Source organism: Carlito syrichta, unplaced genomic scaffold (assembly GCF_000164805.1).
Source record: "Carlito syrichta isolate Samal-C Ts95f unplaced genomic scaffold, Tarsius_syrichta-2.0.1 Scaffold303652, whole genome shotgun sequence".
Taxonomy (NCBI): domain Eukaryota; kingdom Metazoa; phylum Chordata; class Mammalia; order Primates; family Tarsiidae; genus Carlito; species Carlito syrichta.
In genome coordinates, this window is record NW_007247748.1 from 164,501 (window position 1) to 187,066 (window position 22,566).

Here is a 22,566-nt window from a genome sequence, read left to right on the forward strand (position 1 = left end):
GCAATAAAGTGCTGAAGATGAAGCAATGCATCAAACATGTGGTAATGAACACCATAAAATTGAACAGAGATAAAGGAAATAAACAGGAAATCTAAGACATGGGCCTGAGGACATAATGACAGGATTTAGGTCTTCTTCTGAACTTCGTCTCCATTAAAATGGCAATCCCATCTCTTTTTGCTTTAATACACTCCAAGGATTATTGTGAGCATAAAATGACCATCTTTGCATGGCGCATATACTCCCTCTAAATAGTAAAAGCCACTCTACAAGCCTGAGTCATATGTCTAAAAAAGTGGATAAGGAATAGCTAAGAGTCAGAAATGACTATCAAGTTTAAAGCATACAAAAGTGGGGTACTATTAAAACAAATAGAAAAAAAGGAAATAATGAAAAGCAAATGTGCTTCAGCAAGGTAAAAGATCAGTTTGCTTTATTATTTAATGATTGGACATTTCAAATGAATAATCTAAATGCAAGTCATGAAATATTTAAGTGTAAGAAAATGTATACAATTATATATTTAATATAATCCTAGTGATACAGATACCTATATACAAACTTACTCTGCTAAGATCTGGAACAATATTCTCCAAATTTTCTGCCCTTTCTTTTTCATTTCTCCAAGAATTAGAGGAAAATGGTAACTCATCATCTGTGTGTTTTCTAGCACCTACAGATTTACAAACATCTGTGTGTCTTCCAGTACCTACAGAATTACCTGAAAAATAAAGCAAAAAAGCTAATGGAGCAATGTCAAAGTTTGAGTAATCTGATCTGCTTCTTGCTAGTCAAACTATTTTCTGTAAGCCTAATACTTAGCATTCATATGACACATTTAGCAATTTACATAGAAAATAAGTAACACTAAGAAGCAATAATAAACATGAGAAACTGCTACCATGAAGAAAGAATTCATATCTAATTCTCAATGTCTGAAGAGAATACAATCATTTGCAGTATTCGATCCAAGAAATATATACTACAGTATTTCTAATAACATCAATTTACTCAGATTTTATTGAATTTCTTTTGAAAAGTTTTAGGCCAGGCACCATGATTCACATGAAAGGTAGAGGCGAGAGGACTGCCTGAGATCAGTCTGGGCAACTTGGCAAGACCTCATCTCTACAACAAATTAAAAAATGGTGGTGTATGTGTGTAGCTCCAGCTACTTGGAAGGCTAAGGAGGAAGAATTGCCTGAGCCCAACAGGTCAAGGCTGCAGCCTGGGTAACAGAGTGAAACTCCCTAAAAAAAAAAAAAAAGAGAGAGAGAAAAGAAAAGACAAAGAAAAGTTCTAGACTGTTGAAAGACATGAGGGACTAGGAGGGTTAATATATGCTAAATCACACCTAAGAAATGATCTTTTTTAAAAAAAAGGTAAAGTAAAACATAGAACTTAAGAACAAAGGAATCATGTTTCAATACTTACTAATCCCAGGTAGACAAATAACTTGACCTTCTTCAGTCTCTTTGTGAGTTTTTTCAGAAGAGTGTGAACCATGGGAAATCAATGAGCTGTTATTTTCTGATAGAAACTTACAATTTAAGCTACTGTTTTCATTTTCCTGTTGAAAGAATATCTTACATGTATTACTCTTGTAAACTAAAATTAATTTTGAGGAAGAAAACATGGGAAGTAGACAATGTCTGCTTTACTGAAGGACACTAGGTAATAAAGAAGGAAATATAAAAATCACCATTGTAACCACCAGTGTAATAGTTTCCAAGTTTCAGTAAAGATGGTAAAATCAGTTCATGAAGGATTGCTGGGGAATAAGATGTTCATATGACTTTGATAGATCATTCCACAAATGACTTACTAATAACAAAGGGGAAGAGATACCTTCACAAGGACACATCTGGCCAATACTACCTTAACTAAAATTATCAAATACAGCATCACCAACAGTGGAACAAACAGATTCAAACGTTTCCTGATGTGAATGAGAAGTATACAATATTGCCTATGTTTAATCGGACTCCACTCATGAGAAAATTGTTTAATATGAATTCCTGCCAAATGTTTAATCTAATCTAGTCAAGAGGGGGAAAAAAAGCAACCAGATATATGGGTTACTCTACAAAACACAGAGCCTAGATTTTATAAGATGTTTCATGTCATGAAAGAACTACTCCACATTAAAAGAGAATAAAGAGACATGACAACCAAAGACACGCGAAATCTTTGATTAAATTCCTGATCATAAAACAGGAAAAATATAAGACATTTTGGGGACAACTGGGTAAATTTGAATATGGACTGCATATTTATTTAAATTATCTTACCAGAGTTACATAATAGAATTGTGATTATGTAGAAAATGTCCTTATTTGCAACAGACAAATAAAAAGTACTGAAGTGAAATATACTATTTCAACTTACTATTACATGATTCAGAGAAGAAAGTACTTATGGAGAGGGGAAAAAAATGCAAAGGTGGCAAACGTTAGCACTGGTGAATCTGGATGAGAGGACAAAGATGGCCACTATAGCACCCTTTTAATTTTCTGTAGGCAAGGGAAAGGTAAGAGGAAGGAGGAAAGGGCGGGCATTTCTCATTAATTCATGCCTGAGAAAAACAAGAGTAGAAAGAAAAACAAAGGGCTAAATTTAATGTTTAATGTTAACATCCAATGAGACCAACAGTAATTTTCTAATGTCAAAAACCATAAAGACTGAAATATACCTCAGTCGGATCACTTGTAGGTAACTTAAAATCTTTTTCTGGAGGTTCCAGTCCTTCTAGATTTTCATATATCATTCCTGGAATTGCCAGTTGTTCAAAATAAGCCTCTAAATGATCATCATAAAACAGTTCATCATCAATATCATCATCTATTGATAAAATAGAGAAAAAAGGACAGACTTTAAAGTAGTGACTAAACAACAAATAATTTTTAATCAAAAAATCTGATAAGACCTAAATGAGTCAATGGGCTATATAATTTTGTTTTTATATTTGACATGAGAAAACTATTATAATATCAATTGTAAGTCATTGTGAACATTTTTATCATTATAACTATTATTGTTTTATTTTTTTTGAGTCAGGGTCTCACCCTGTCTTCCAGGCTGGAGTGCTGCGGCACAATCACAGTTTCACTGCAGTCTCAACTTTCTGGGCTTAGGAGATCTTTTTACTTCAGCCTTCTGAGTAGCTGGGAATACAGATGCATGTCACCATGTCCAGCTAATTTTATTTTATTTTATTTTTTGAAGAGACAAGGTCTTGCCATGTTGCCTAGGCTGTCTCAAACTCCTGGGCTCAAGCAAACCTCCCACCTCGGCCTCCCAAAACGCTGAGATTACAGGCATGAGCTACCACACCTGGCCTCCATTATGAACATTTTAATATAAGCTTAATATTTAACCTTTTTAAGAGAACAGGACAGAAGCGATCCTGGCATATTATCAAAATTCAGGGTATTATAAATATGTCATCACAAATTCACAGGAAAAGAGCAGACCATTCAGAAAATGGTATGACAAATGGTTGACTCAAAATAAAGGATAGATAAACTTATTGTGGGAAAAAGAAGGAAGGAAAGAAGGGAGGGAGGGAGGGAGAGAGGAAGGGAGGAAGAACACTGCAGGAGTTTTCAATGTTTTAACACCTAGCTTAACAAAGGGATGATAAAACAAGAACTCTCAATCATAGTACTCATAATTTGGCACTGCCTTTTTAAAGGTTAATTTTGCAATCAGCATTAAATGTCTTGGGTGAGTGCAACAGCTCACGGCTATAATCCCAGCACTTTGAGATAAGAGCATATCGTTAGACACCAGCCTGGGCAATTTGGTGAGATCTCATCTCTACAATAAATTTAAAAAAAAATTAGCCGGGCATGGTGGCAGGAGAATCATCTGAGCCCAGCAGGTCGAGGTCGAGGCTGCAGTGGCCATGAGTGTGCCACTGCACTACAACGTGGGCAACAGAGTGAGACTCTGACTCAAAAAAAAAAAAAAAAAAAATTAAGAGTCTTAACAACACAATCTATGACTTAGCAATTTCACCTCCAAGAATCTCGCTTATTAAAACAATCAAAGATCTGATTATTCAGGTCAATAATTCCTCAGCCACAATTCTACAATCCAAAAAAGTCTGAAAACTTGGGTAGCAAACCTGTCCTGACTGGATTTGATGCTATTTATCCCACTTAGCCCATCAGCATGGCCTTCAAAGTCATGCATAATTTTGCCACAGCCTACTTTTCAGAGTTTATTTACCAACACAGCCTCCCATAGGTGCTGTAAATCTGCCACACAAAACCACTGGCTACTCCCCAAACATGTCTATCTGCCTCACAGTAATGCCTTTGCTAACACTGTTCCTGCTTCCTGACATGTGCTCCTCCTCCCATATCTAAGTCTAGCAGAGGCCCCATGCTCCTTCCAGAAAGCTTCAGAGTCAACTTCCTCAATCAGAGCTGATCACTCCCTGTGATTCCCAAGGAATCTCTGCATTGCTGGGTATGCTTAATAATCTAATGTTTGGTTCTACATCTCTTTTCTGCACGTGGCTGAGGTCTCTTGGAAAGCAGTGGCTAAATATTTCAGTTACCCCAATTTCTAAACATAGTGCTTTATACTGAGTGGCAGGCTGTGCACAGTGGCTCATGCCTGTAATTCCAGCACTTTGGGAGGCCCAGGTGGGAGGAATGCTTGAAGCCAGGAGTTCAAGACCAGCCTGAGCAATATAGCAAGACTCTATCTCTACAAAAAATATAAAAATTAGGTGGGTGTGGTGGCACATGTCTGTAGTATCAGCAACTTGAGAGGCTGAGGCAGGGGGATCACTTAAGCCTAGGAGATCAAGTTTGCAGCGAGCTATGATTATGCCACTGCACTCCAGCTTAGGCAACAGAACAGGACACTATCTAAAAAATAATAATAAAATACATACACATAATAGGTGCATATACATACATATATGTGCATATATACACATACCCACACATATAATATACACGAATACATATACATACGTAAAATATAATATATATATATGTGCACACACACACACACACACACAAACACACACACTGTGTGGCACCTTTCAGTGACTACTTTGTACGCTAAAGATGTTAAATTGGGGAATAAGTATAATCATATCAGGACCGACATACAGAAAAAGAATTTTAAATCCCATCATTTAACGGAAGAAACCATTTGAGTGCTGACAGGTTGGAGGAAAAGGGGATGGCAAAAAACCAAAGAGTTGGCATAATAACTACTGCAACAAAGGAAAATAAAGTGGAGTTGCAAGATAAGGAATAGAAAAACACAAGTTACTCTGCAGTACCAGAAGAATCTTCAAAGCTTGTTGGTAACATAAGTTTCTCATTTTCTAATAAGCTAGTGTGGCTGAAGTCACTGTTGAGAGTCTCATCTTTAAAATGTTTTCCAGCATCTAGCACAACAATCTACAAGAAACAAAATGGCAAGTAAGAGAAACACAGTCACTACTTTGAAAAGCATAGTACAAGGCTACAAAAAGGACCAAGTATGTTCTCAACCTCCTATGTGCTCAGTATCATGTAAACACAATTTAGGCAATAAAGGGCTAGTTGTTTTACAGGCATTAACAACTTTCCTTTCGGCCAGGCATGGTGGCTCACACTTATAATCCCAGCACTTTGGGAGGTCAAGGTGAGAGGACTGCCTGAGCTCAAGAGTTTGAGACCAGTCTAGACAACTTGGTGAGACCTCATCTCTACAATAAATCAAAAAAAATTTCCAGATGTGGTGGCACATGCCAGTAGTTCCAGCTACTTAGAAGGCTGAGGCAGAAGGATCACCTGAGCCCAGGAGGTCGAGGCTGCAGTGGCCGTGAGCATGCCATTGCACTCTAGCCTGGGCAACAGAGTAAGATTCCAACTCAAAAATTAATAACTTTCCTTCCTGTCCCCACGCCACCTCCCTCCTGACCCAACCAATAACACATCCCTAAAATTTAAGGCTTATCTCACATTGTGTGCATATGCTCAGAGAACCTAGTGATACAGTTAATATACTAGTACTCACACAACTGAACTTGAGCAACACAAGGCTTACCACACAAAGTGACAACAGGTGCCAGACGCAGTGGCTCATGCCTGTAATTCCAACATTTTGGGAGGTGGAGACAAGAGGATTGCCCAAGTCCACAGGTTCGAGACCAGCCTGGGCAACATGGCGAGACCTCGTCTCTACAATAAATCAAAAAATTAGCCAGGCATGGTGGCACCCACCTGCAGTTCCAGCTACTTGGAAGGCTGAGGCGGAAGGATCGCCTGAGCCCAGTAGGTTGAGGCTACAGTGCCCGTGAGTGTGCCACTGCACTCCAGCCTGGGCGACAGAGTGAGACTCCGACTCAGAAAAAAAAGAAAGTGACAACAACAGCAAAGCTAGACTGAGCAACCCTTACCTAAGTAACTTTTCATACCATTACACAGAACAATTTCTCTGCTCCTCAACCTAGGGATCAGGTAACCCTAAAGCATATAGCTATTTACTAAGAATACTGAAGGACAAGAATGAAAATTCAACAATTCCCTCTAAGTGTTGATTTTATTTCGCAATGATATTAAATATAAAGTTAAAACAATATCAACGTAAGAATTAAGGCTGCAAAAGGCATACTAATTTTGTAAGACCAAACAGGGGATCTCACTGCAATTTTACACATCTAGAGGATAGTGTTGAGCTATTCTCATAAGTATCCATGGCAAAAGGAGCACCAAGAGCTACTATAAAGTACTCCTCAGCCCTTTGCACTTGGATGTCCCCTCTCTGGGTACAGAAAGAGATTGCTGGTGATGATACAGGACAAACTTATACAAGCACACATTTTTCACACATTTTTCAAAAATGTATGTTTCCTTTTAAGTTTTCTATTCAAAGTGTACAAAAAAGCAAATAAAGAGATGAAATATATACTGAGATATACATCAAAAAATATCAGCTGGCGTTTCGTAGAAAGAGATTGTGTGAAGTGCTTTCACAGTATGCCGACACTTCTTTGTAACAGAAGGTAGTGATAAAGAGCATTTGTATAAGAAAGGCAACTGTGTGTATACCTTTTACATCAAATGACAAAACTTGAAAAGACATACAAGCAAGTTACTGGAGCCTTAAAAGAAAGTTTCGAAGTTGAAAGCAGATTGTATTAAAGTATCGATCAGCACAGATTGAATACAGCTATCTGCACTAAGTCAGAAAAGTAAAATTGGAAAAGTAATATTCTTTGGATAAATTCCATTTCTTAATTTAATATATATATATTTTTTTTAGATGGAATCTCACTGTCGCCCAGGCTGGAGTGCAGTAGCATCATCACAGCTACTGCAGCCTCGACCTGCTGAACTCAGGTGATCCTTCTGCCTCAGCCTTCCAAGTAGTTGGAACCACAGGTGTGTGCCATCACGCTCAGCTAATTTTCTGACTTATAGTTGAAACGGGGTCTCGCCAAGTTGTACTGGCTGATCTCAAACTCCTGGGCTCAGGCAATCCTTTGGCCTCAGCCTCCCAAAGTGCTGGAATTACAGGCATGAGCCACTGTGCCTGGCACATGATTTCATAATTTACAATTAGAAATTGTTTATATATTTATTTAGTTTGCAGAACAATGGCAAAATGAAAGGACAGAAGTCAGAGTTAAAAGCAGCAGGGAAGATGAGTTAGATTTAGACTTTTATATAGACAAGTTAAAAAAATAAGTACTGATGAGGAAAACAATAGTAGCAATAGTAATATCATCCCACCAAGAAGAAAACGGGCAAATGTAATAGAAAGTGATAACAATGAAAGTGTTAGTAGTTTCGAAGGAGGAGACAACTTATCATCAAGTGAAAAATGGAAAGATGTTACAGAAAAAGACGATCCTTCAGCGAGAATAAATTTTGTTGTACATCCTCACACAACAGGACCACAAATAGCCAGTAATATAAGAGAACCGACTGACTATTTTACTCTGTATTTTACAAATGAATTAGTCAATAGCGTAATAAAAGAAACAATTCATTATATGGATTTTTTAAAAAAAGGAAAAAGGAGTTATCACAAAAATTGATTTGGCATGACTTTTACCGACAGGAATTTTTAGCTTTTATAGCAGTTATCCTAAATATTGGAATAATTCAAGTATCAAATTTGCAGGAGAATTGGTGCTTTCAATAGTAAAACAGTAAAATACTCTTCTTTTCTGAAACATTCAGTAGAGAAAGGTTTATACAAATCTTCTGGGTGCTTCATTTGAAGACACCTGCATCAAGTGATGGGACAATCAGAACTCATATTCAAAAGGTGAACAATCATCTGGAATACACTGATTCAAAATGTTTGCAATATTTCACACCAGGCAATCTGTGTTGACAAATCCATCATTCCATTTAAAGGGTAGATAACATTTATAACATACAATCCACTTAAGCCTACCAAATGGAGTACATGCATTTATATGCTAGCTGATTCAAAAACAGAGTAGATTTTTTTCAATACTATGGCAGCATAACATCCAACAACATCATTTGGCCAGATCCTCCAGTAAGCACCCGAATTCCATTACGTTTATATAAAAAGCTGTTGAAAAAAGTACCCAAAGCAGCAGGATACCACATATTTACTGACAGGTATTACACTAGTATTGTCCTAGCAGAAGAGCTATTAAAGATGACATGCCATCTTACTGGCACAATCAAAAGGGAAAACCAGCACAAATCAAAAAGTCAAAGTTTTTAAAGAAAAAAACAAAAAACAACAGTGTATAGGAAAAATAATCTTATGCTTCTTGTGTGGAAGAACAAAAGGATCATTGCAATTCTCAGCACTTGGAATCATGCAGGAATAAAATCTACCACAAGAACGTTTTGTGATGGAAATATTATATCAGTCAAAAGGCCTGAAATGATTCTAAATTCAATTGCAAGTATGAGTGGTGTGGATCATGTGAATCAGCATGCTTCTACATATTGTTTTTTGTGAAAATCTTTAAAATAGTGGAAAAAATTATTCTTCTGGGTACTGCAAATAAGCATTATCAACTCTTACTCATGTACTATACTGAGCATAAAAAATAAAAATAATGAAAAACCTATGTCCCATTTGAAATATGTCAAGCTTCTGACCTATCAGTTGAGAAGTGGTTTTCAGGAATCACAAGTGCCTCCTTCAAATCATCTTCAAACAACAAACTGGACAAAAATGACAAATTATCAACATGAAAGGAAAAAAACGAGACTATGTTGCCTGCTCGAATAGAAAACCACCAGCTGGAAGACATCCAACAAATTACTATTGCCTAACATGTGTCAATAAGCCTGTAATGTGTGTCAAGGACTGTTTCAAACGTTATCACACATTATAAAAAATATAAGATATAAAACGTTGATCTTTTTGTCATAAATAAATTCCTCAATGTCCAAAATTCCATTCCAAGCCAAATATCATTACAATAAAGTAACTGTATTATTTAATATGAAGTGATTCGTTTTTCACTATTTTGTAAAAAAGTGTGGTCGAATTGCTGGTAGGTGAGCTGCAAGATGTCTCTAAGCACAAAGCTAGATCCTCACCTAGAATGTGGCAAATGTTAAGTCGTGCAATATAAGCTCTATTTTGGAATTTTTCATGATAAACAATTAAGAAAAAGCTATATGGGAAAGAGCAATATGTAAAACCCCTCTGCCCTTTTTGTCATGTCTGTCACTGAGAAGCCCATGTACCTTAGCCATGCTTGATCCCTTATACATAGGCCAACGGGGCACCATATGAAAGAGTCTCTGTTCTGATAAAATGTCATAGCTTCTACAGTTTAGACAGTGATGCCTACAAAAATACATTTCCTTCAATGACTTGGCTGCCAGGAGAGGCAAAGCTAAACCAAAAACCAAATGTAGAAGTCGCTCCCTCTGGTCTCAGTTTTATAATACATTTATTTTCCCCTATCCTCACTTCTTCCCCTTAGTAATCAAGCACCTCGTGTTTCTATACTTGTTTTGTTGCTTTCCAATTCTACTGTCCATTTCTTTTGTTGTTAATTGTCTCGAATACTTTTAGCATATCGATCCATCAACTATACTAAGAAATCAATTACCTTCCATGTAGGAAATTAACGATCTCTCTAGAAATAACTTTTTCTAAATGTTCTGAAAATAAGCAAGTACAATTTGTTGTAGAATAAGAATTAAAATCAATATTAAAGGATTCATGCTTTCTGATCTAATTTCAACTTCACTACACTTGAACTTCCTCTAAAAAGCAACACACACACTTAAAACTTACCAGTAGTTACATACAGGGAGAGTACATAGGGCAGGGTCAGCAAACAATTTCTGGAAAGGGTCAGAAAGTAAATGTTTCAGGCTTCATAAGCCATACAACCTCTGTCACAACTTCTCAACTCTGCTGTTGTAGCTCCGAACCAGCCGTAAACAAAACATGAACCAATGGGCATGGCTGTGTTCCGACAGAACTTTACAAAAGCAGGCAGGAGACTCAATCTGGACCTTGAGCTGAGGTTTGCCGATCCCTGTCATAGGGAAGTAACTTTTAACTTTAGACCCTTTTGCAATCATTTTGCAAAAATACTCTTTAAAGTTCTTATGAAAGTAAAATAAAACAAAAATTGCATCTCTTTTTTATAAGTTTTTACAGTATTTATATTTTCCAATCACGTCTCCTAAGTATGCGACTACACAAATGAAATACAGGTTTGGTGTTGATGTTGGCCATGCAGTGGACCTGCTCAGCACCCATTCCTTTGAGAAGTCTTTTTACTTCATGTGGTACAGTGTGGTTGTCAGTTGCATGCCTCTTTCTGTGCATGTGTACACACTCAAATGCAAGTACACACACAAAAGTAGACACAGGATGCAAGCTCAGCCTAACCTACCCCTCAGCATAGTGATGTTCACAGGGGAGGACGTATGACCCAAAGGAGTTCATTAGGGTTGTCCTTATCCCTCTTCTTTTTTGATCACAGATGTTAAGAATGAGGTGTGGACTGCCTACAAATGAAAAGACCTTGCCTATCATTTAACAAGGTATTGAGCAACAACCACGTGCCAAGGACTATTCCAGGCATTCAAGCACCGTGGCTCATGCATATAATTCCAGCACTTTGGGAGGTCAAGGTGAGAGGATTGCCTCAGCCCACAGGTTTGAGACCAGCCTGGGCAACTTGATGAGACCTCATCTCTGCAATAAATCAAAAAATTAGCCAGGCGTGTTGGCGCGTATCTACCGTTCCAGCTGCTTGAAAAGCTGGGGTGGAAGGATCACCTGAGCCCAGCAGGTGGAGGCTGCAGTGGCCATGAGCGTGCCACTGCACTCCAGCCTGGGAGACAGAGTGAGACTCCAACTCAAAAGAAAAAAAGAAGCAAATAGTAATAATAGTAATAACCACAGAGAAACCCCTGTCGTCATGGAGACAAGATCCTAGAGGAAGTGAGCACAGAGTAAAGCAGAGCAGAGATGGAGGCAGCTCTGACGTCACCATCGAGTCCAAGAATACACAGTCTCATGCACCAGGACTACGCCTCAATCTTCTAATTATTTGCCATAAGCTCTCATTTTGGCTGAAGCTATAGAAGTTGTACTTTTGCTATGTACAAGCAGAAGATTTCTAACATTAATTGGCATGTACATATGTAAAATATGGACTTTTGCTCCCCTATAACACTCCAGAAATTGATAACAAATATATAAAAGTTTACCTTGTGTTCTTTATTATGTGTCCGTGATTGTAGACAAAAATCAGTAAGTGAGTCTGTTAAGGAAAAAAAAACAAAAAAACTGAAACTAGGTTATTTTCACAAGTAAATATCCAACAATACCTAAAAATTGCACATAAACATTTTTGTCTTGAAGTAGAATAGAAACACTTTTAAATAATGGTATATAGAAACCCATCTTTGGTCAATTAAATTGAAAAAAAGTTTAGGGTGGGGAATCATAAAAAAATATATATATAAGGCCAAAGAACTGGAATATGAATTTAATCAAACCTGACAGCTTTCTGCATTGTAGGAGATGTGGTAAAGAAAGACATAAGAGAAGTAACACCCTGATTATGCAAACAGATGAAATAGTGGGACAAACTACAGGGTGGCTGATCTAGTATATTTCAACAAGGCATTGACACCATAAGACACAAAACAGATGTACCACAACATATTGCCCTCAGATCCTCATTCAAGTAAATCAATATGGACAGCTATGCTAGACAATAAGTAAAGAATAGATCAATTTTTTAGATGTGTTAATACCACTGTGGTTATGTAAAAGTGTCCATATTTTTAGAGATATGAGGAGGGACCCAACAGAACCCAGAATTTATTTATAACAACTTGTGCATAGGCCAGGCTAGGTGGCTCAGCCTGTAATCCCAGCACTTTGGGAGGCCAAGTCAAGTGGATTGCCTGAGCCCATGAGTTCAAGACCAGCCCAGGCAACTTGGCAAGACCTCGTCTCTACAGTAATTAAATAAATAAATAATTAGCCGGCGTGGTAGCACATGCCTGTAGTTCTGGCAACTTTGGAAGGCCGAGGTGGAAGGATTGCCAGAGACCAGCAAATCGACGCTGGGGTGGACGCGAGCGTGCTACTACACTTCAGCCTGGGCGATGGAGTGAGACTCCGACTCAAAAAAAAAAAAATTGTGTATTTATTCTTACATGTTTCAACTTCAGTTACCTTCAAAGTACTCTCTGATTTATGCAGAACACCTATCAAGGCACTTTTTTCACTGCTCAAAACAGTGTTTGAACTAATCAATTTGGATGCCTTTTAGTGGTTCCGCCATTTTTTCTTTCACCTCTTCCACATCAGCAAAATGTTTCTCTTTGAGGATTTTTTTTCATCCAGGAAAACAAAAAAAAGTCACTTGGGGCAAGATCAGTGAATAGGGAGGGTGGAGCATGAGGGTCATGCTGTTTTTGGCCAAAAACTGCAGAATACATGGCGGAGGAATGAGTCACCTGTTTGCCACAACTCAGTTTGTTTCTTCTACAGTAAATCGTAACACAACCTTCTCAAAACTTCCAGTTAAAAACTTTGACTGATCCAAAGGAACAAACTCCAAGTGTACTACAAGGGCCTGCCCTCCAAAAAGATAATTCCGGGATTTTTTTGGTCCCCCCTTGTACATACGAATAAAATGATATCTGTAATTTTAAAATATCAGGAAAAAAAGTAATAAAAGAAGAGATGAAGCAAGAATGACAAAATCTTACACCAACTGAAACTAAAGGATAGGTATATGGGGAGGTTTTTTACATATTGACATATAATTCACATACCATAAAACTCACCCTTACAAGTTAAGGCATACAATTCAGTGGTTTTTAGTACGTTCACAACTGTGCAGCCATCATCACTCTGTTCATCATTCCAAAAACAAATACTAAACCCATTAACTTCCCCTCCCTACTCCCCACACCCATAGCCCCTCACAAACACTCATCTGCTTATCAGGGATTTGCCTATTCTGTGTCTATAGATTTCCCTATGGATAGATGGAATCATACATTTTGTTGCCCTTTCTGTTTCTTTCCTTTAGTATAATGTTTTCAAGGTTCACCTATACTACAGCACGTATCAATATCCCACTTATTTTTTTTTTTTTTTTTTTTGAGTTGGAGTCTCACTCTGTCGCCGAGACTGGAGTGCAGTGGCCGCTCCCGGCCTCCGCAGCCTTGACCTGCTGAGCTCCAGCGATCCTTCCGCCTCAGCCTTCCGAGTAGCCGGAATTACAGGCACGCGCTACCACGCCCAGCTAATTTTTTGATTTTATTGTAGAGATGAGGTCTTGCCTGCCCAGGCAGGTCTCAAACCCACGGGCTCGGGCAATCCACTCACCTCAGCCTCCCAAAGGCGCGGGATTACAGGCTGAACCACCAAGCCCGGCTCCACTTATTTTTATGGAGAAAATAGACTCCATCATAAAGACAAACTACATTTTTAATCCATTCAACAGTTCATGGACATTTGAGTTGTTTCTACTTTTTGGTTATTGTGAATAAGGCTGCTATAAACATTCAAGTACAAGTTTTTGTGTGGACATACATTTTCCCTTCATGATATGCCCTAGGAATGGAATTGCTGGGCCATATGGTAACTGTTTTACGTTTTGAGGAACTGTCAAATTGTGGCTACACCATTTTACATTCCTACCAGCAAGGTGTGAGCATTTCATATCCATAACCTCACCAACACTTGTCATTTTCCATCTTTCTGATTATAGTTATCCTAGTGGGTATAAAATGGTATTTCAGTGTGGCTTTGAATTGCATTTCCCTGATGACAAATGATATTGAATATATTTTTATGTGTGTATTGGCCATCTGTATAACTTCTATTGAGAAATGTCTACTCAGATTCTTTGCTCATTTGTTTTTTGTTTTGTATTGTTTTATTTATTTTAGTTAGAATATCACTCTGTTGCCCAGGCTGGAGTGCAGTAGCATCATCACAGTTCATGGCAGCCTCAACCTGCTAAGCTCAAGCAATCCTTCTGCCTCAGCCTTCCAAGTCGCTGTGACTACAGAAGCAAGCCACCACACTCAGCTAATTTTTCTGTTTTTTGTAGAGACAAGGTCTCGCTATGCTGCCTAGGCTGATCTTGAACTTCTGGGTCCAGGTAAGTATCCCGCCTCAGCCTCCCAAAGTTACAGGCATAAGCTACCACACCTGGTACCACTTGTGTTTTTAATATAGAGTTGTAAGAGTTCTTTATATATTCTCAACACTAGCTCCTTTTCACATATATGATTTGCAAAGATTTTTCACCCATTCTTTGGTTTATCTTTTCTTTTTTTTTTTTGAGTTGGAGTCTCACTCTGTCGCCCAGCCTAGAGTGCAGTGGCTGCCCCCAGCCACTGCAGCCTTGACCCGCTGGGCTCCAGCAATCCTTCCGCCTCAGCCTTCCATGTAGCTGGAACTACAGGTGCACGCTACCATGCCCGGGTAATTTTTTGATTTATCGTAGAGATGAGGTCTCGCCTGCCGAGGCAGGTCTCGAACCCTAGGGCTCAGGCAATCCACTCACCTCAGCCTCCCAAAGGCACGGGATTACAGGCTGAGCCACCGAGCCCGGCTTTTTTTTTTTTAAGAGATAAGGTCTCACTCTGTTACCTAGACTGGAATGAAGTGGAATGACTATAGCTTACTGTAAATTAATACTCCTAGGCTAAAGTGATCTTCCTGCCTCAGCCGTCCGAGTACCTTGAACTATTATAGGCCATGTGCCACCACAGTCAGGTAATTTAAAAAATTTTTTTGTAGAGACAGGGTCTCACTGTGTTGCCCAGGCTGGTCTCGAACTCCTGGGTTCAGGAACTCCTCATGCCTCAGCTCCCCAAAGTGCTGGAATTACAGGTGTGAGCCACTGTGCCCAGTCTTTTTTCCCTTGCTGGATAGTGTCTTTTAAAGCACAAACGTTTTCAATTTTGATGAAGACCCATTTACCTGTATTTTTCTTTTAGTGCTTATTTGAGTATGGAGAATTAAAACTATTCTCTCTACTTCCATATATATGACAGTTTTCATCAAAAGAAACAGAAATATTCCTTAACGTTTTTTTAACTTTGGGGGGCAGGCGTGGTAGCTCACATTTATAATGCCAGCACGTTGGGAGGCGGAGAGGGAGGACTGTTTGAGCACAGGAGTTCAAGACCAGCTTGGGCAAAATAGCAAGACCTTGTCTCTTAAAAAAAAATCAAAAAATTAGCCAGGTGTGGCGGCATGCACCTGTAGTCCCAGCACTCTGGAGGCTGAGGTGGAAGGATCACCTGAGCCTAGGATGTTGAGGCTGCAGTGAAGCCATGATTGTGCCACTGTACTCCAGTCTGGGTGACAGAATGAGACACTGAGTTAAAAAAAAAACAATTTTTTTTAACTTACAGTGTGCATTCATTCATGCAATATAAGCCTATAGAGTATAGTTTTCAATTTCCAGTTTTGATCTCTCTAAAGAAAGAAAGAGAATGTAAAGTACTTGAAAGGAATCAGACAGGCCAGACATGGGGCTCACCTCTGTAATCCCAGCACTCTGGAAGGCCAAGGCATGAGGATTACTTGAGCCCAGGAGTTCAAAACCAGGCTTGGCAACATAGTGAGACCTCATCTCCGCCAAAAGTTAGCTGGGTGTGGTGGTGCACACCTTAGTCCCAGCTACTCAGGAGGCTGAGACAGAAGGGTTACGTGAGCCTAGATGTTCAGGATGAGCTTGGGTACATATCAAGATCCCATCTCAAAAAAAAAAAAAAAAAAAAAAAATCCAAGATAGAGAAATTAAAATTTATACATTTAAAAATAACTTCTAATTGTTCAGTACCTTGTATTTGTTCCAGTGGTGAAGTCCTTTCAAAAAGCTCTTGACCCTGAAAGGATTCTGTCGTTTTGGCCTGCTCCTCTTCTAGTCCTGCTATGTCACCTGGGAAAGCTGACTGTTTCCTGAGAACATCTGACAAACACTGACTTTCCACACGGTTCTTTTTCCTAGAGATAGAACTTTTAAATTAAGGAACAAAATAATAATAAACTGTTAGTTACCTTGAGTAAATACCTATAAAATTTTTAATAATCAGTTATATATTTCATCTGTCAAAAAGAAAAAAAAATGGGTAAGAAAACATTTCTAGGTACAGCCAGAAAGTACAATTGGAAACACTGCTAGATATTTTGGAAACTGAATCAACATTTTGGGTCTAGTGATGTACAGTCTACCAAAATCAAAGACAATGTCATATTGCTGCTCTGCTTCTCAAGCGATTAAAAATTTTCCTTTCCCAAATAAGGTATCCCTGAAACTATCATGTCCAGAGAACTCAGCTTTCTAAATACAAGGTATACTTAAGGGATATTGGTATATTTGCCAACTAGCTAAATCTCTGAACTAACAAAGGTTTTTTTTTTGTTTTTTTTTTTTAGTTGGAGTCTCACTCTGTCGCCCAGACTGGAGTGCAGTGGCACGCTCCCAGCCATCACAACCTTGACCTGCTGGGCTCCGGTGATCCTTCCGCCTCAGCCTTTCAAGTAGCTGGAATTACAGGCGCGCACTACCACACCCAGCTAATTTTTTTGATTTATTGTAGAGATGAGGTCTTGCCCAAGTTGTCTAGGTGGGTCTCAAACCCACGGGCTCAGGTAATTCACTCACCTCGGCCTCCCAGATCGTGGGATTACAGGCTGAGCCACTGAGCCCAGCCTACTCTGCTGTTTTCTATGTGGATAAAAATATTTTTCCTTCAAGGACATTTTTGCCCAAGCTAATGCAAAAGCTCTTGGGTCTACAGCAGCACACCAGCAAGAGGGGTGTGGAAGAAGCCTCAAGAAGAAGCCTCTAAACGCAACAAATTCATCATATGGCAAACTGATAACTAGAGCCAGACTTAAATTCAGCCAGGAAGGATTTTTTAAAAATCATCTTTCCATATTTCCCAAGTCCCAACCTGTGCCTGAAGTAACTCTTCAACTCTACCTACAATTTATCTCCCAGTTTCTCCATCTTTTTATTGCTACTGTAGTACATAAGAAGTCACTAGGCCGGGCACGGTGGCTCAGCATGTGGCTCCCAGTACTTTGGGAGGCCGAGGCGAGAGGATTGCCTGAGCCCGGGGGTTCGAGACCAGCCTGGACAACTTGATGAGACCTCGTCTCTACAATAAATCACAAAAACTAGCCAGGCATGGTGGCGTGTGTCTGTAGTTCCAGTTACTTGGAAGGCCAAGGCAGAAGGATTGCCTAAGTCCAGCAGGTCGAGGCTGCGGTGGCCGTGAGCACACCACTGCATTCCAGTCTGGGCGACAAAGAATGAGACTCCAACTCAAAAACAAACAAATAAAAAAGAAGCCACTGGCTCAAGCCAAAGATACACATGGGTAGAGATAGAAAAATTCCACCCACAGCACAGAAGAGGGCAGGACTAGGTGGAAAGACTAGAAGGACTATACACAGATAAATACAGTCATGTGGTAGAGAGGACAGAAAGGAAAAAGGGTCAGGGAGTAAGATAGTGACATGAAATGAATTTTTAAAAGTCAGAATATTTAGATTAATTTCCGTATTTTAAAGTCTCTCCCTTTCCAGAAAAGCATGCAGTATGACCATTAGCACTGTAGGTTACAGGGACAGTTGAGGGCAGGTTCACTACATTCATACCGCCTCTTAGAAAAATTTACTTCCTCAAAACTATAGCTATCCCATGATTTCATTAGTCCGTGGCAATTTTCCAAACTAAGACATAACTTCAAGTTGAAGAGGCAAGAGCAACTTCCAGGAGTCCAATAAAATCACAGTAAATCTCTAACAGTGAAGCAAACTGGTTCCACGCTTACCCCCGCGATTCTAGAATCTAAAAACCTGACGGAGTTGGCAGGGGAAAAGAAAGCCACAATCCAGAACAAGAACAGAAGGGCCCAGAAGCAGAGGAGGAAACAAACCTGCCAGGAAGAACCACAGAAATGATGCATGCCTACGCTTCGAAGGAGTCAGGAGGAAGTCAGAATGACAGCAGGAGACAGGTTAACTGAAAGTCTATCTAGCAGCCATCAGGGTGGCATACTAACCCTCCTCCATACCCCACGAACACAACAGCAATACAAATGTGACTGTGAACATCCAGATAAAGGGTAGAGGAAGAAGGACTTTCTGGCAGACAAGGTATATAAAACGCCTGTGGAGAAGGAAGTAATGGTGGTAACAGCAGTCCAGAATAAAGCATTAAACATCTGGAATAAATTTAAGACTCCAACCTGCTCACTCTCAAGTGATGTCAACCAGGAACAACGCCCTACTCACGAGGAAGCCAAATGGAAATGAGACTTATACACAACAGCTAAAGAAGCTATACCCAAGCAACCTAGAAGACAGTCACAAATCAGACACAAGGAAAAAAAGGAGCAGCTTGAAAGATAAAAATAAAAATGAACAAACTTAACAAATAACCCCAGAGAAAAGGAATAATTTACAGAACTTTAAAAAATTTCTAATTAGAATCCCCAGAAATATTCAAGTAGCTTTTACAGTTGTCCCTTGATATACATGGGGGATTCCAGGACTGCAGTGTATACCAAAGTCTGCACATACTCAAGTCCCCCAGTTGGTCCTACCTATACTCAGGTTTCACATCCTGTCTATATTCTATTTGTTGGGTTGAAAACATGCCCATGTATAAGTGGACGGGCACAGTTCAAACCTATGTTGTTCAAGGGTACAGCCACAAAGAAAGGTCATTTAAAAAAAGAGAGACAGACCGGGCTCAGTGGCTCAGCCTGTAATCCCAGTGCTTTGGAAGGCCGAGGTGAGTGAATTGCCTAAGCCCGCGGGTTCGAGACCTGCTTGGGCAACTTGGCGAGCCCTCATCTCTACAATAAATAAAAAAAAATTAGCCGGGCGTGGTAGTGCGCGCCTGTAGTTCCAGTTACTTGGAAGGCTGAGGCGGAAGGGTCGCTGGAGCCCAGCAGGCGAGGCTGTGGTGGCCGGGAGCGGCCATTGCACTCCAGTGTGAGTGACAGAGTGAGGCTCCAACTCGAAAAGAAAAAAAAGAAGAAGAAAAAAAGAGAGACAAAAATAGAGCTCTTGTGTTTAAAATTATGATTTCCAAGTGATTTAATGAATCGGAAAAAGATTAGACACTTATGTAGAACAATGTCTTTTACACTAAAATAGAAAAAAAGGGGGGAGACAATAGAAATAGGTCAACCCAAGCAATCAAAAATAGTAGTTCCAAAACAAAGAACATAGAAAAATAGAAGAAATTTGCCAAAGAAATATTAGTTATCTAGAACTAGAGCACATAATCTACATAATCTCCATACTGATGCCAACTAGAATTCAGTGAATGGGAGAAAAAAAATCCCCAACCCACAAGGGACTCAAGATTCTAAGATTTTTCTGGAGGAAAAAAATAGTTCAGATACGCAAGATCCAGTATCAAAATTACATCGGGTTTCACAATACTGCAACAATGCCTCCAAAATTTTGTGAAAATTATTTCCATCTTAAAAATCTGTACTCAGCTAAAGTATTGATTTACTCAAAGGTTAGAATAAAGACATTCTGAAACACATGAATTCCTTCCTCCCCCAGAAGGGATCAAAGAAGCCACCCCTCACACAGAGACTAAAGCCATGCCTCCCTGGCTGTCTACCCTCCGTCACAGTATCCAAAGAAACCCCCAGCACACAGACTAACAACCCGGGGCTTCAGATGATCCGAGAGTCAATGGCTAGCCCTAAGCACTCACCTCTCCCCACGCACTGACTAAGATTCCTCGCCAGGCCTCTTGTTTTCCAGTAACAAGGGCCAAGACCACTTTCCAGACCCCCTGCCCTTGATCAAGAGTCAAGAAGGTACTCCCGAGATGCCGCTGCTCCCACTTGCAGTCTCACCACAACATCAGTTGAATAGGATGATCCTCACAATGCCCTTTACCTATTGATTTCAGCTCCAGCCCAGGATTCCTTACTGCCAGCACTCCAAGCCCCTTAAGACTGCACAGCCCCTCTCCCTCCTTCTCAACAACCAAATCTTTTTTACTGTGTCTTCTAGAAGTTACAGAATTGGATCGGCAAGTTCTGCAAGATCTGCTCTTCCTGGGCCTCTTCTCTGAACATTCCTTTCGCCTTGCTGCCTTAATGAAGGCCTGAATATCCTGTGAGGACACTGCTCCCCCTCAGCGCTGTCAAGTGAGGACTCTGGACTCTCCCACTGCCTTGGCATCACCAGGAAACGAAATGCATATGCCCCCCCTTGCCCTCAGGTCACCCTCCCTAGAGCCTCACAGCTTCGAATCACCTAATGCCCCTCATACCACAACTCTGTGATCCGGGCCCCACCTGTGCCTCCAAACCACCTATACCACAGCATGTCACTCCCTGCCCTTTCATCTCATCTCCTCCTCCCTAAACTAAATCCTGTGGCCAATCTTACATCCTCAGCTCCCTTGCCTCACTGTGTTTATCAAGCACTCCACCTACAAGCATGGTCAAACCAACACTCCACCTACTCCTCACCTGCACTCCTACAGCTGAATGCTGTAGAGGAAATATGAGATTCACCCTCACAGTCCAATACAAACTTCATAACCAAGACTCTCAAGTTGGGCCCTTGATGCTGTCCAGCAATCCTAATATCCTAATATTTCTCAATCGACCATTCATTTTCCTACACTCCCATGTGATCATACCACCTCTTTTTAAATCACCAGCTCCTCCTCCTCCATCTCCACTCTAACTAGATAGCCATGCGTCCTACTTCACTGACTCCACTTTTCGCCTGAAGCACTGAAAAGGTAACTTCACAGATTCTCACCACTATAGGCACCTGCAGAGGCCACCCTCCAGAACAGTCACACAGGGGAACTGTCCATGGTCCTCCAAGCTACATCCACGCCCCTTCTCTTGCACTTTAGAACTCGCATTCCCTTAGCTACACAGACACCGTTCCAGCAATTCTCTTCTCTTTCTACATAAACAGGTTTTATCTCTCCAGATCATTCCTATTACCACACAAACGTGCACCAACTTCTCCCACCACAAAAAAGGTGAAATTTCTCTGGACCCACCACAACCACCAGCTATCAAAGCCTCATGTCTCTGCTCTCTTTTGCAGCAAAGCACCACCAGCTGTCTACTGCCTGATATTAGCCTACCATTCTCAAATTCTCTCTAAGTAGGCTGTTGTCCCTCTCCCTACTTCCATCAAACTACTTGCCAAGGTCACCAATGACCTAACCTATGTTCATTCCAGTGGTCAATTCTTCATCCTCATGTTCAGTAGGTGATTCACTCTCTCTTCTTTTACTCATGTTTTCTATGTGGCTTCCAAGATACTTCTCCTCCTGTCTCTGATCACTACTTCTTAGTCTCTTCGTCTATTCATCCTGGCCACAACTCCCTACTGCCGCAGTGCCCTGAAGGAAGACCAGGCCTGGTGCTCTTATCTTCTTCATTCACCTCCCCGCCCCCCAACAATCTAGCCTTCTAAGTGGTCTTCCTGTCCCTGCTCTTGCCTCCTATAGGCTCTTCTCCACACAGTAGTCAGAGTGAGTCTTTTACCACATAATTCAGATGGAACCCTCTAACGGTTTCCTATATTGCTTGGAGTCAGAGTCAAGGTCCTGCTCATCCCCCTCCAGCCTCCTTGCTTCTCTGTGGACACAGGGGGTCTGCTCCTGCCTTACTGCCTTCATGCGGGCTGCATCCCTTGCCCGAAGTTCTTTTTCCCCTGATGTCTACATGGTTAACTCCCTCCCCACAGCCTTTGTTCACATCTATGTCCTCGATGCCTTACTAACAGACCTCCTTATCATATTCTATGTTTTTCTGGCACTTTTCCCTTCTAACATACCATAAAGTTAGCATATCTTAATGTCTTTGGTTTAAGTCTGTTTTGGTTACAGCTACTTCTTAAGCACCTGGAAAAGTGCCTTACACATAGTAGGCACTCAGTCAAAAATACACAATAAAGGAATAAACAAGGGCTAGCATCTTTAATATATAAAAGCACTTATATATAAAGGCTATCAAGAGGCAATTCACAACAGAAATAAAAGGAATGAATAGACATTAAAGTATGTTC

General features: G+C 40.2%; 1 protein-coding gene across 1 annotated transcript in view; it reads right to left on the bottom strand.

Moving 5' to 3' along the window:
* The window catches only part of CEP192 (centrosomal protein 192), a 131,654-nt gene that overhangs the window by 103,204 nt on the left and 5,884 nt on the right, over positions 1-22,566 (bottom strand). Inside the window, exons 4-9 of the mRNA XM_008058924.1 lie at positions 16,319-16,494; positions 11,700-11,752; positions 5,309-5,429; positions 2,693-2,841; positions 1,435-1,570; positions 567-721 (exon numbers count right to left, since the gene is read on the bottom strand). Of these exons, the coding sequence (XP_008057115.1) occupies positions 567-721; positions 1,435-1,570; positions 2,693-2,841; positions 5,309-5,429; positions 11,700-11,752; positions 16,319-16,494 (790 nt within the window). The remainder of the gene's footprint in view (positions 1-566; positions 722-1,434; positions 1,571-2,692; positions 2,842-5,308; positions 5,430-11,699; positions 11,753-16,318; positions 16,495-22,566) is intronic.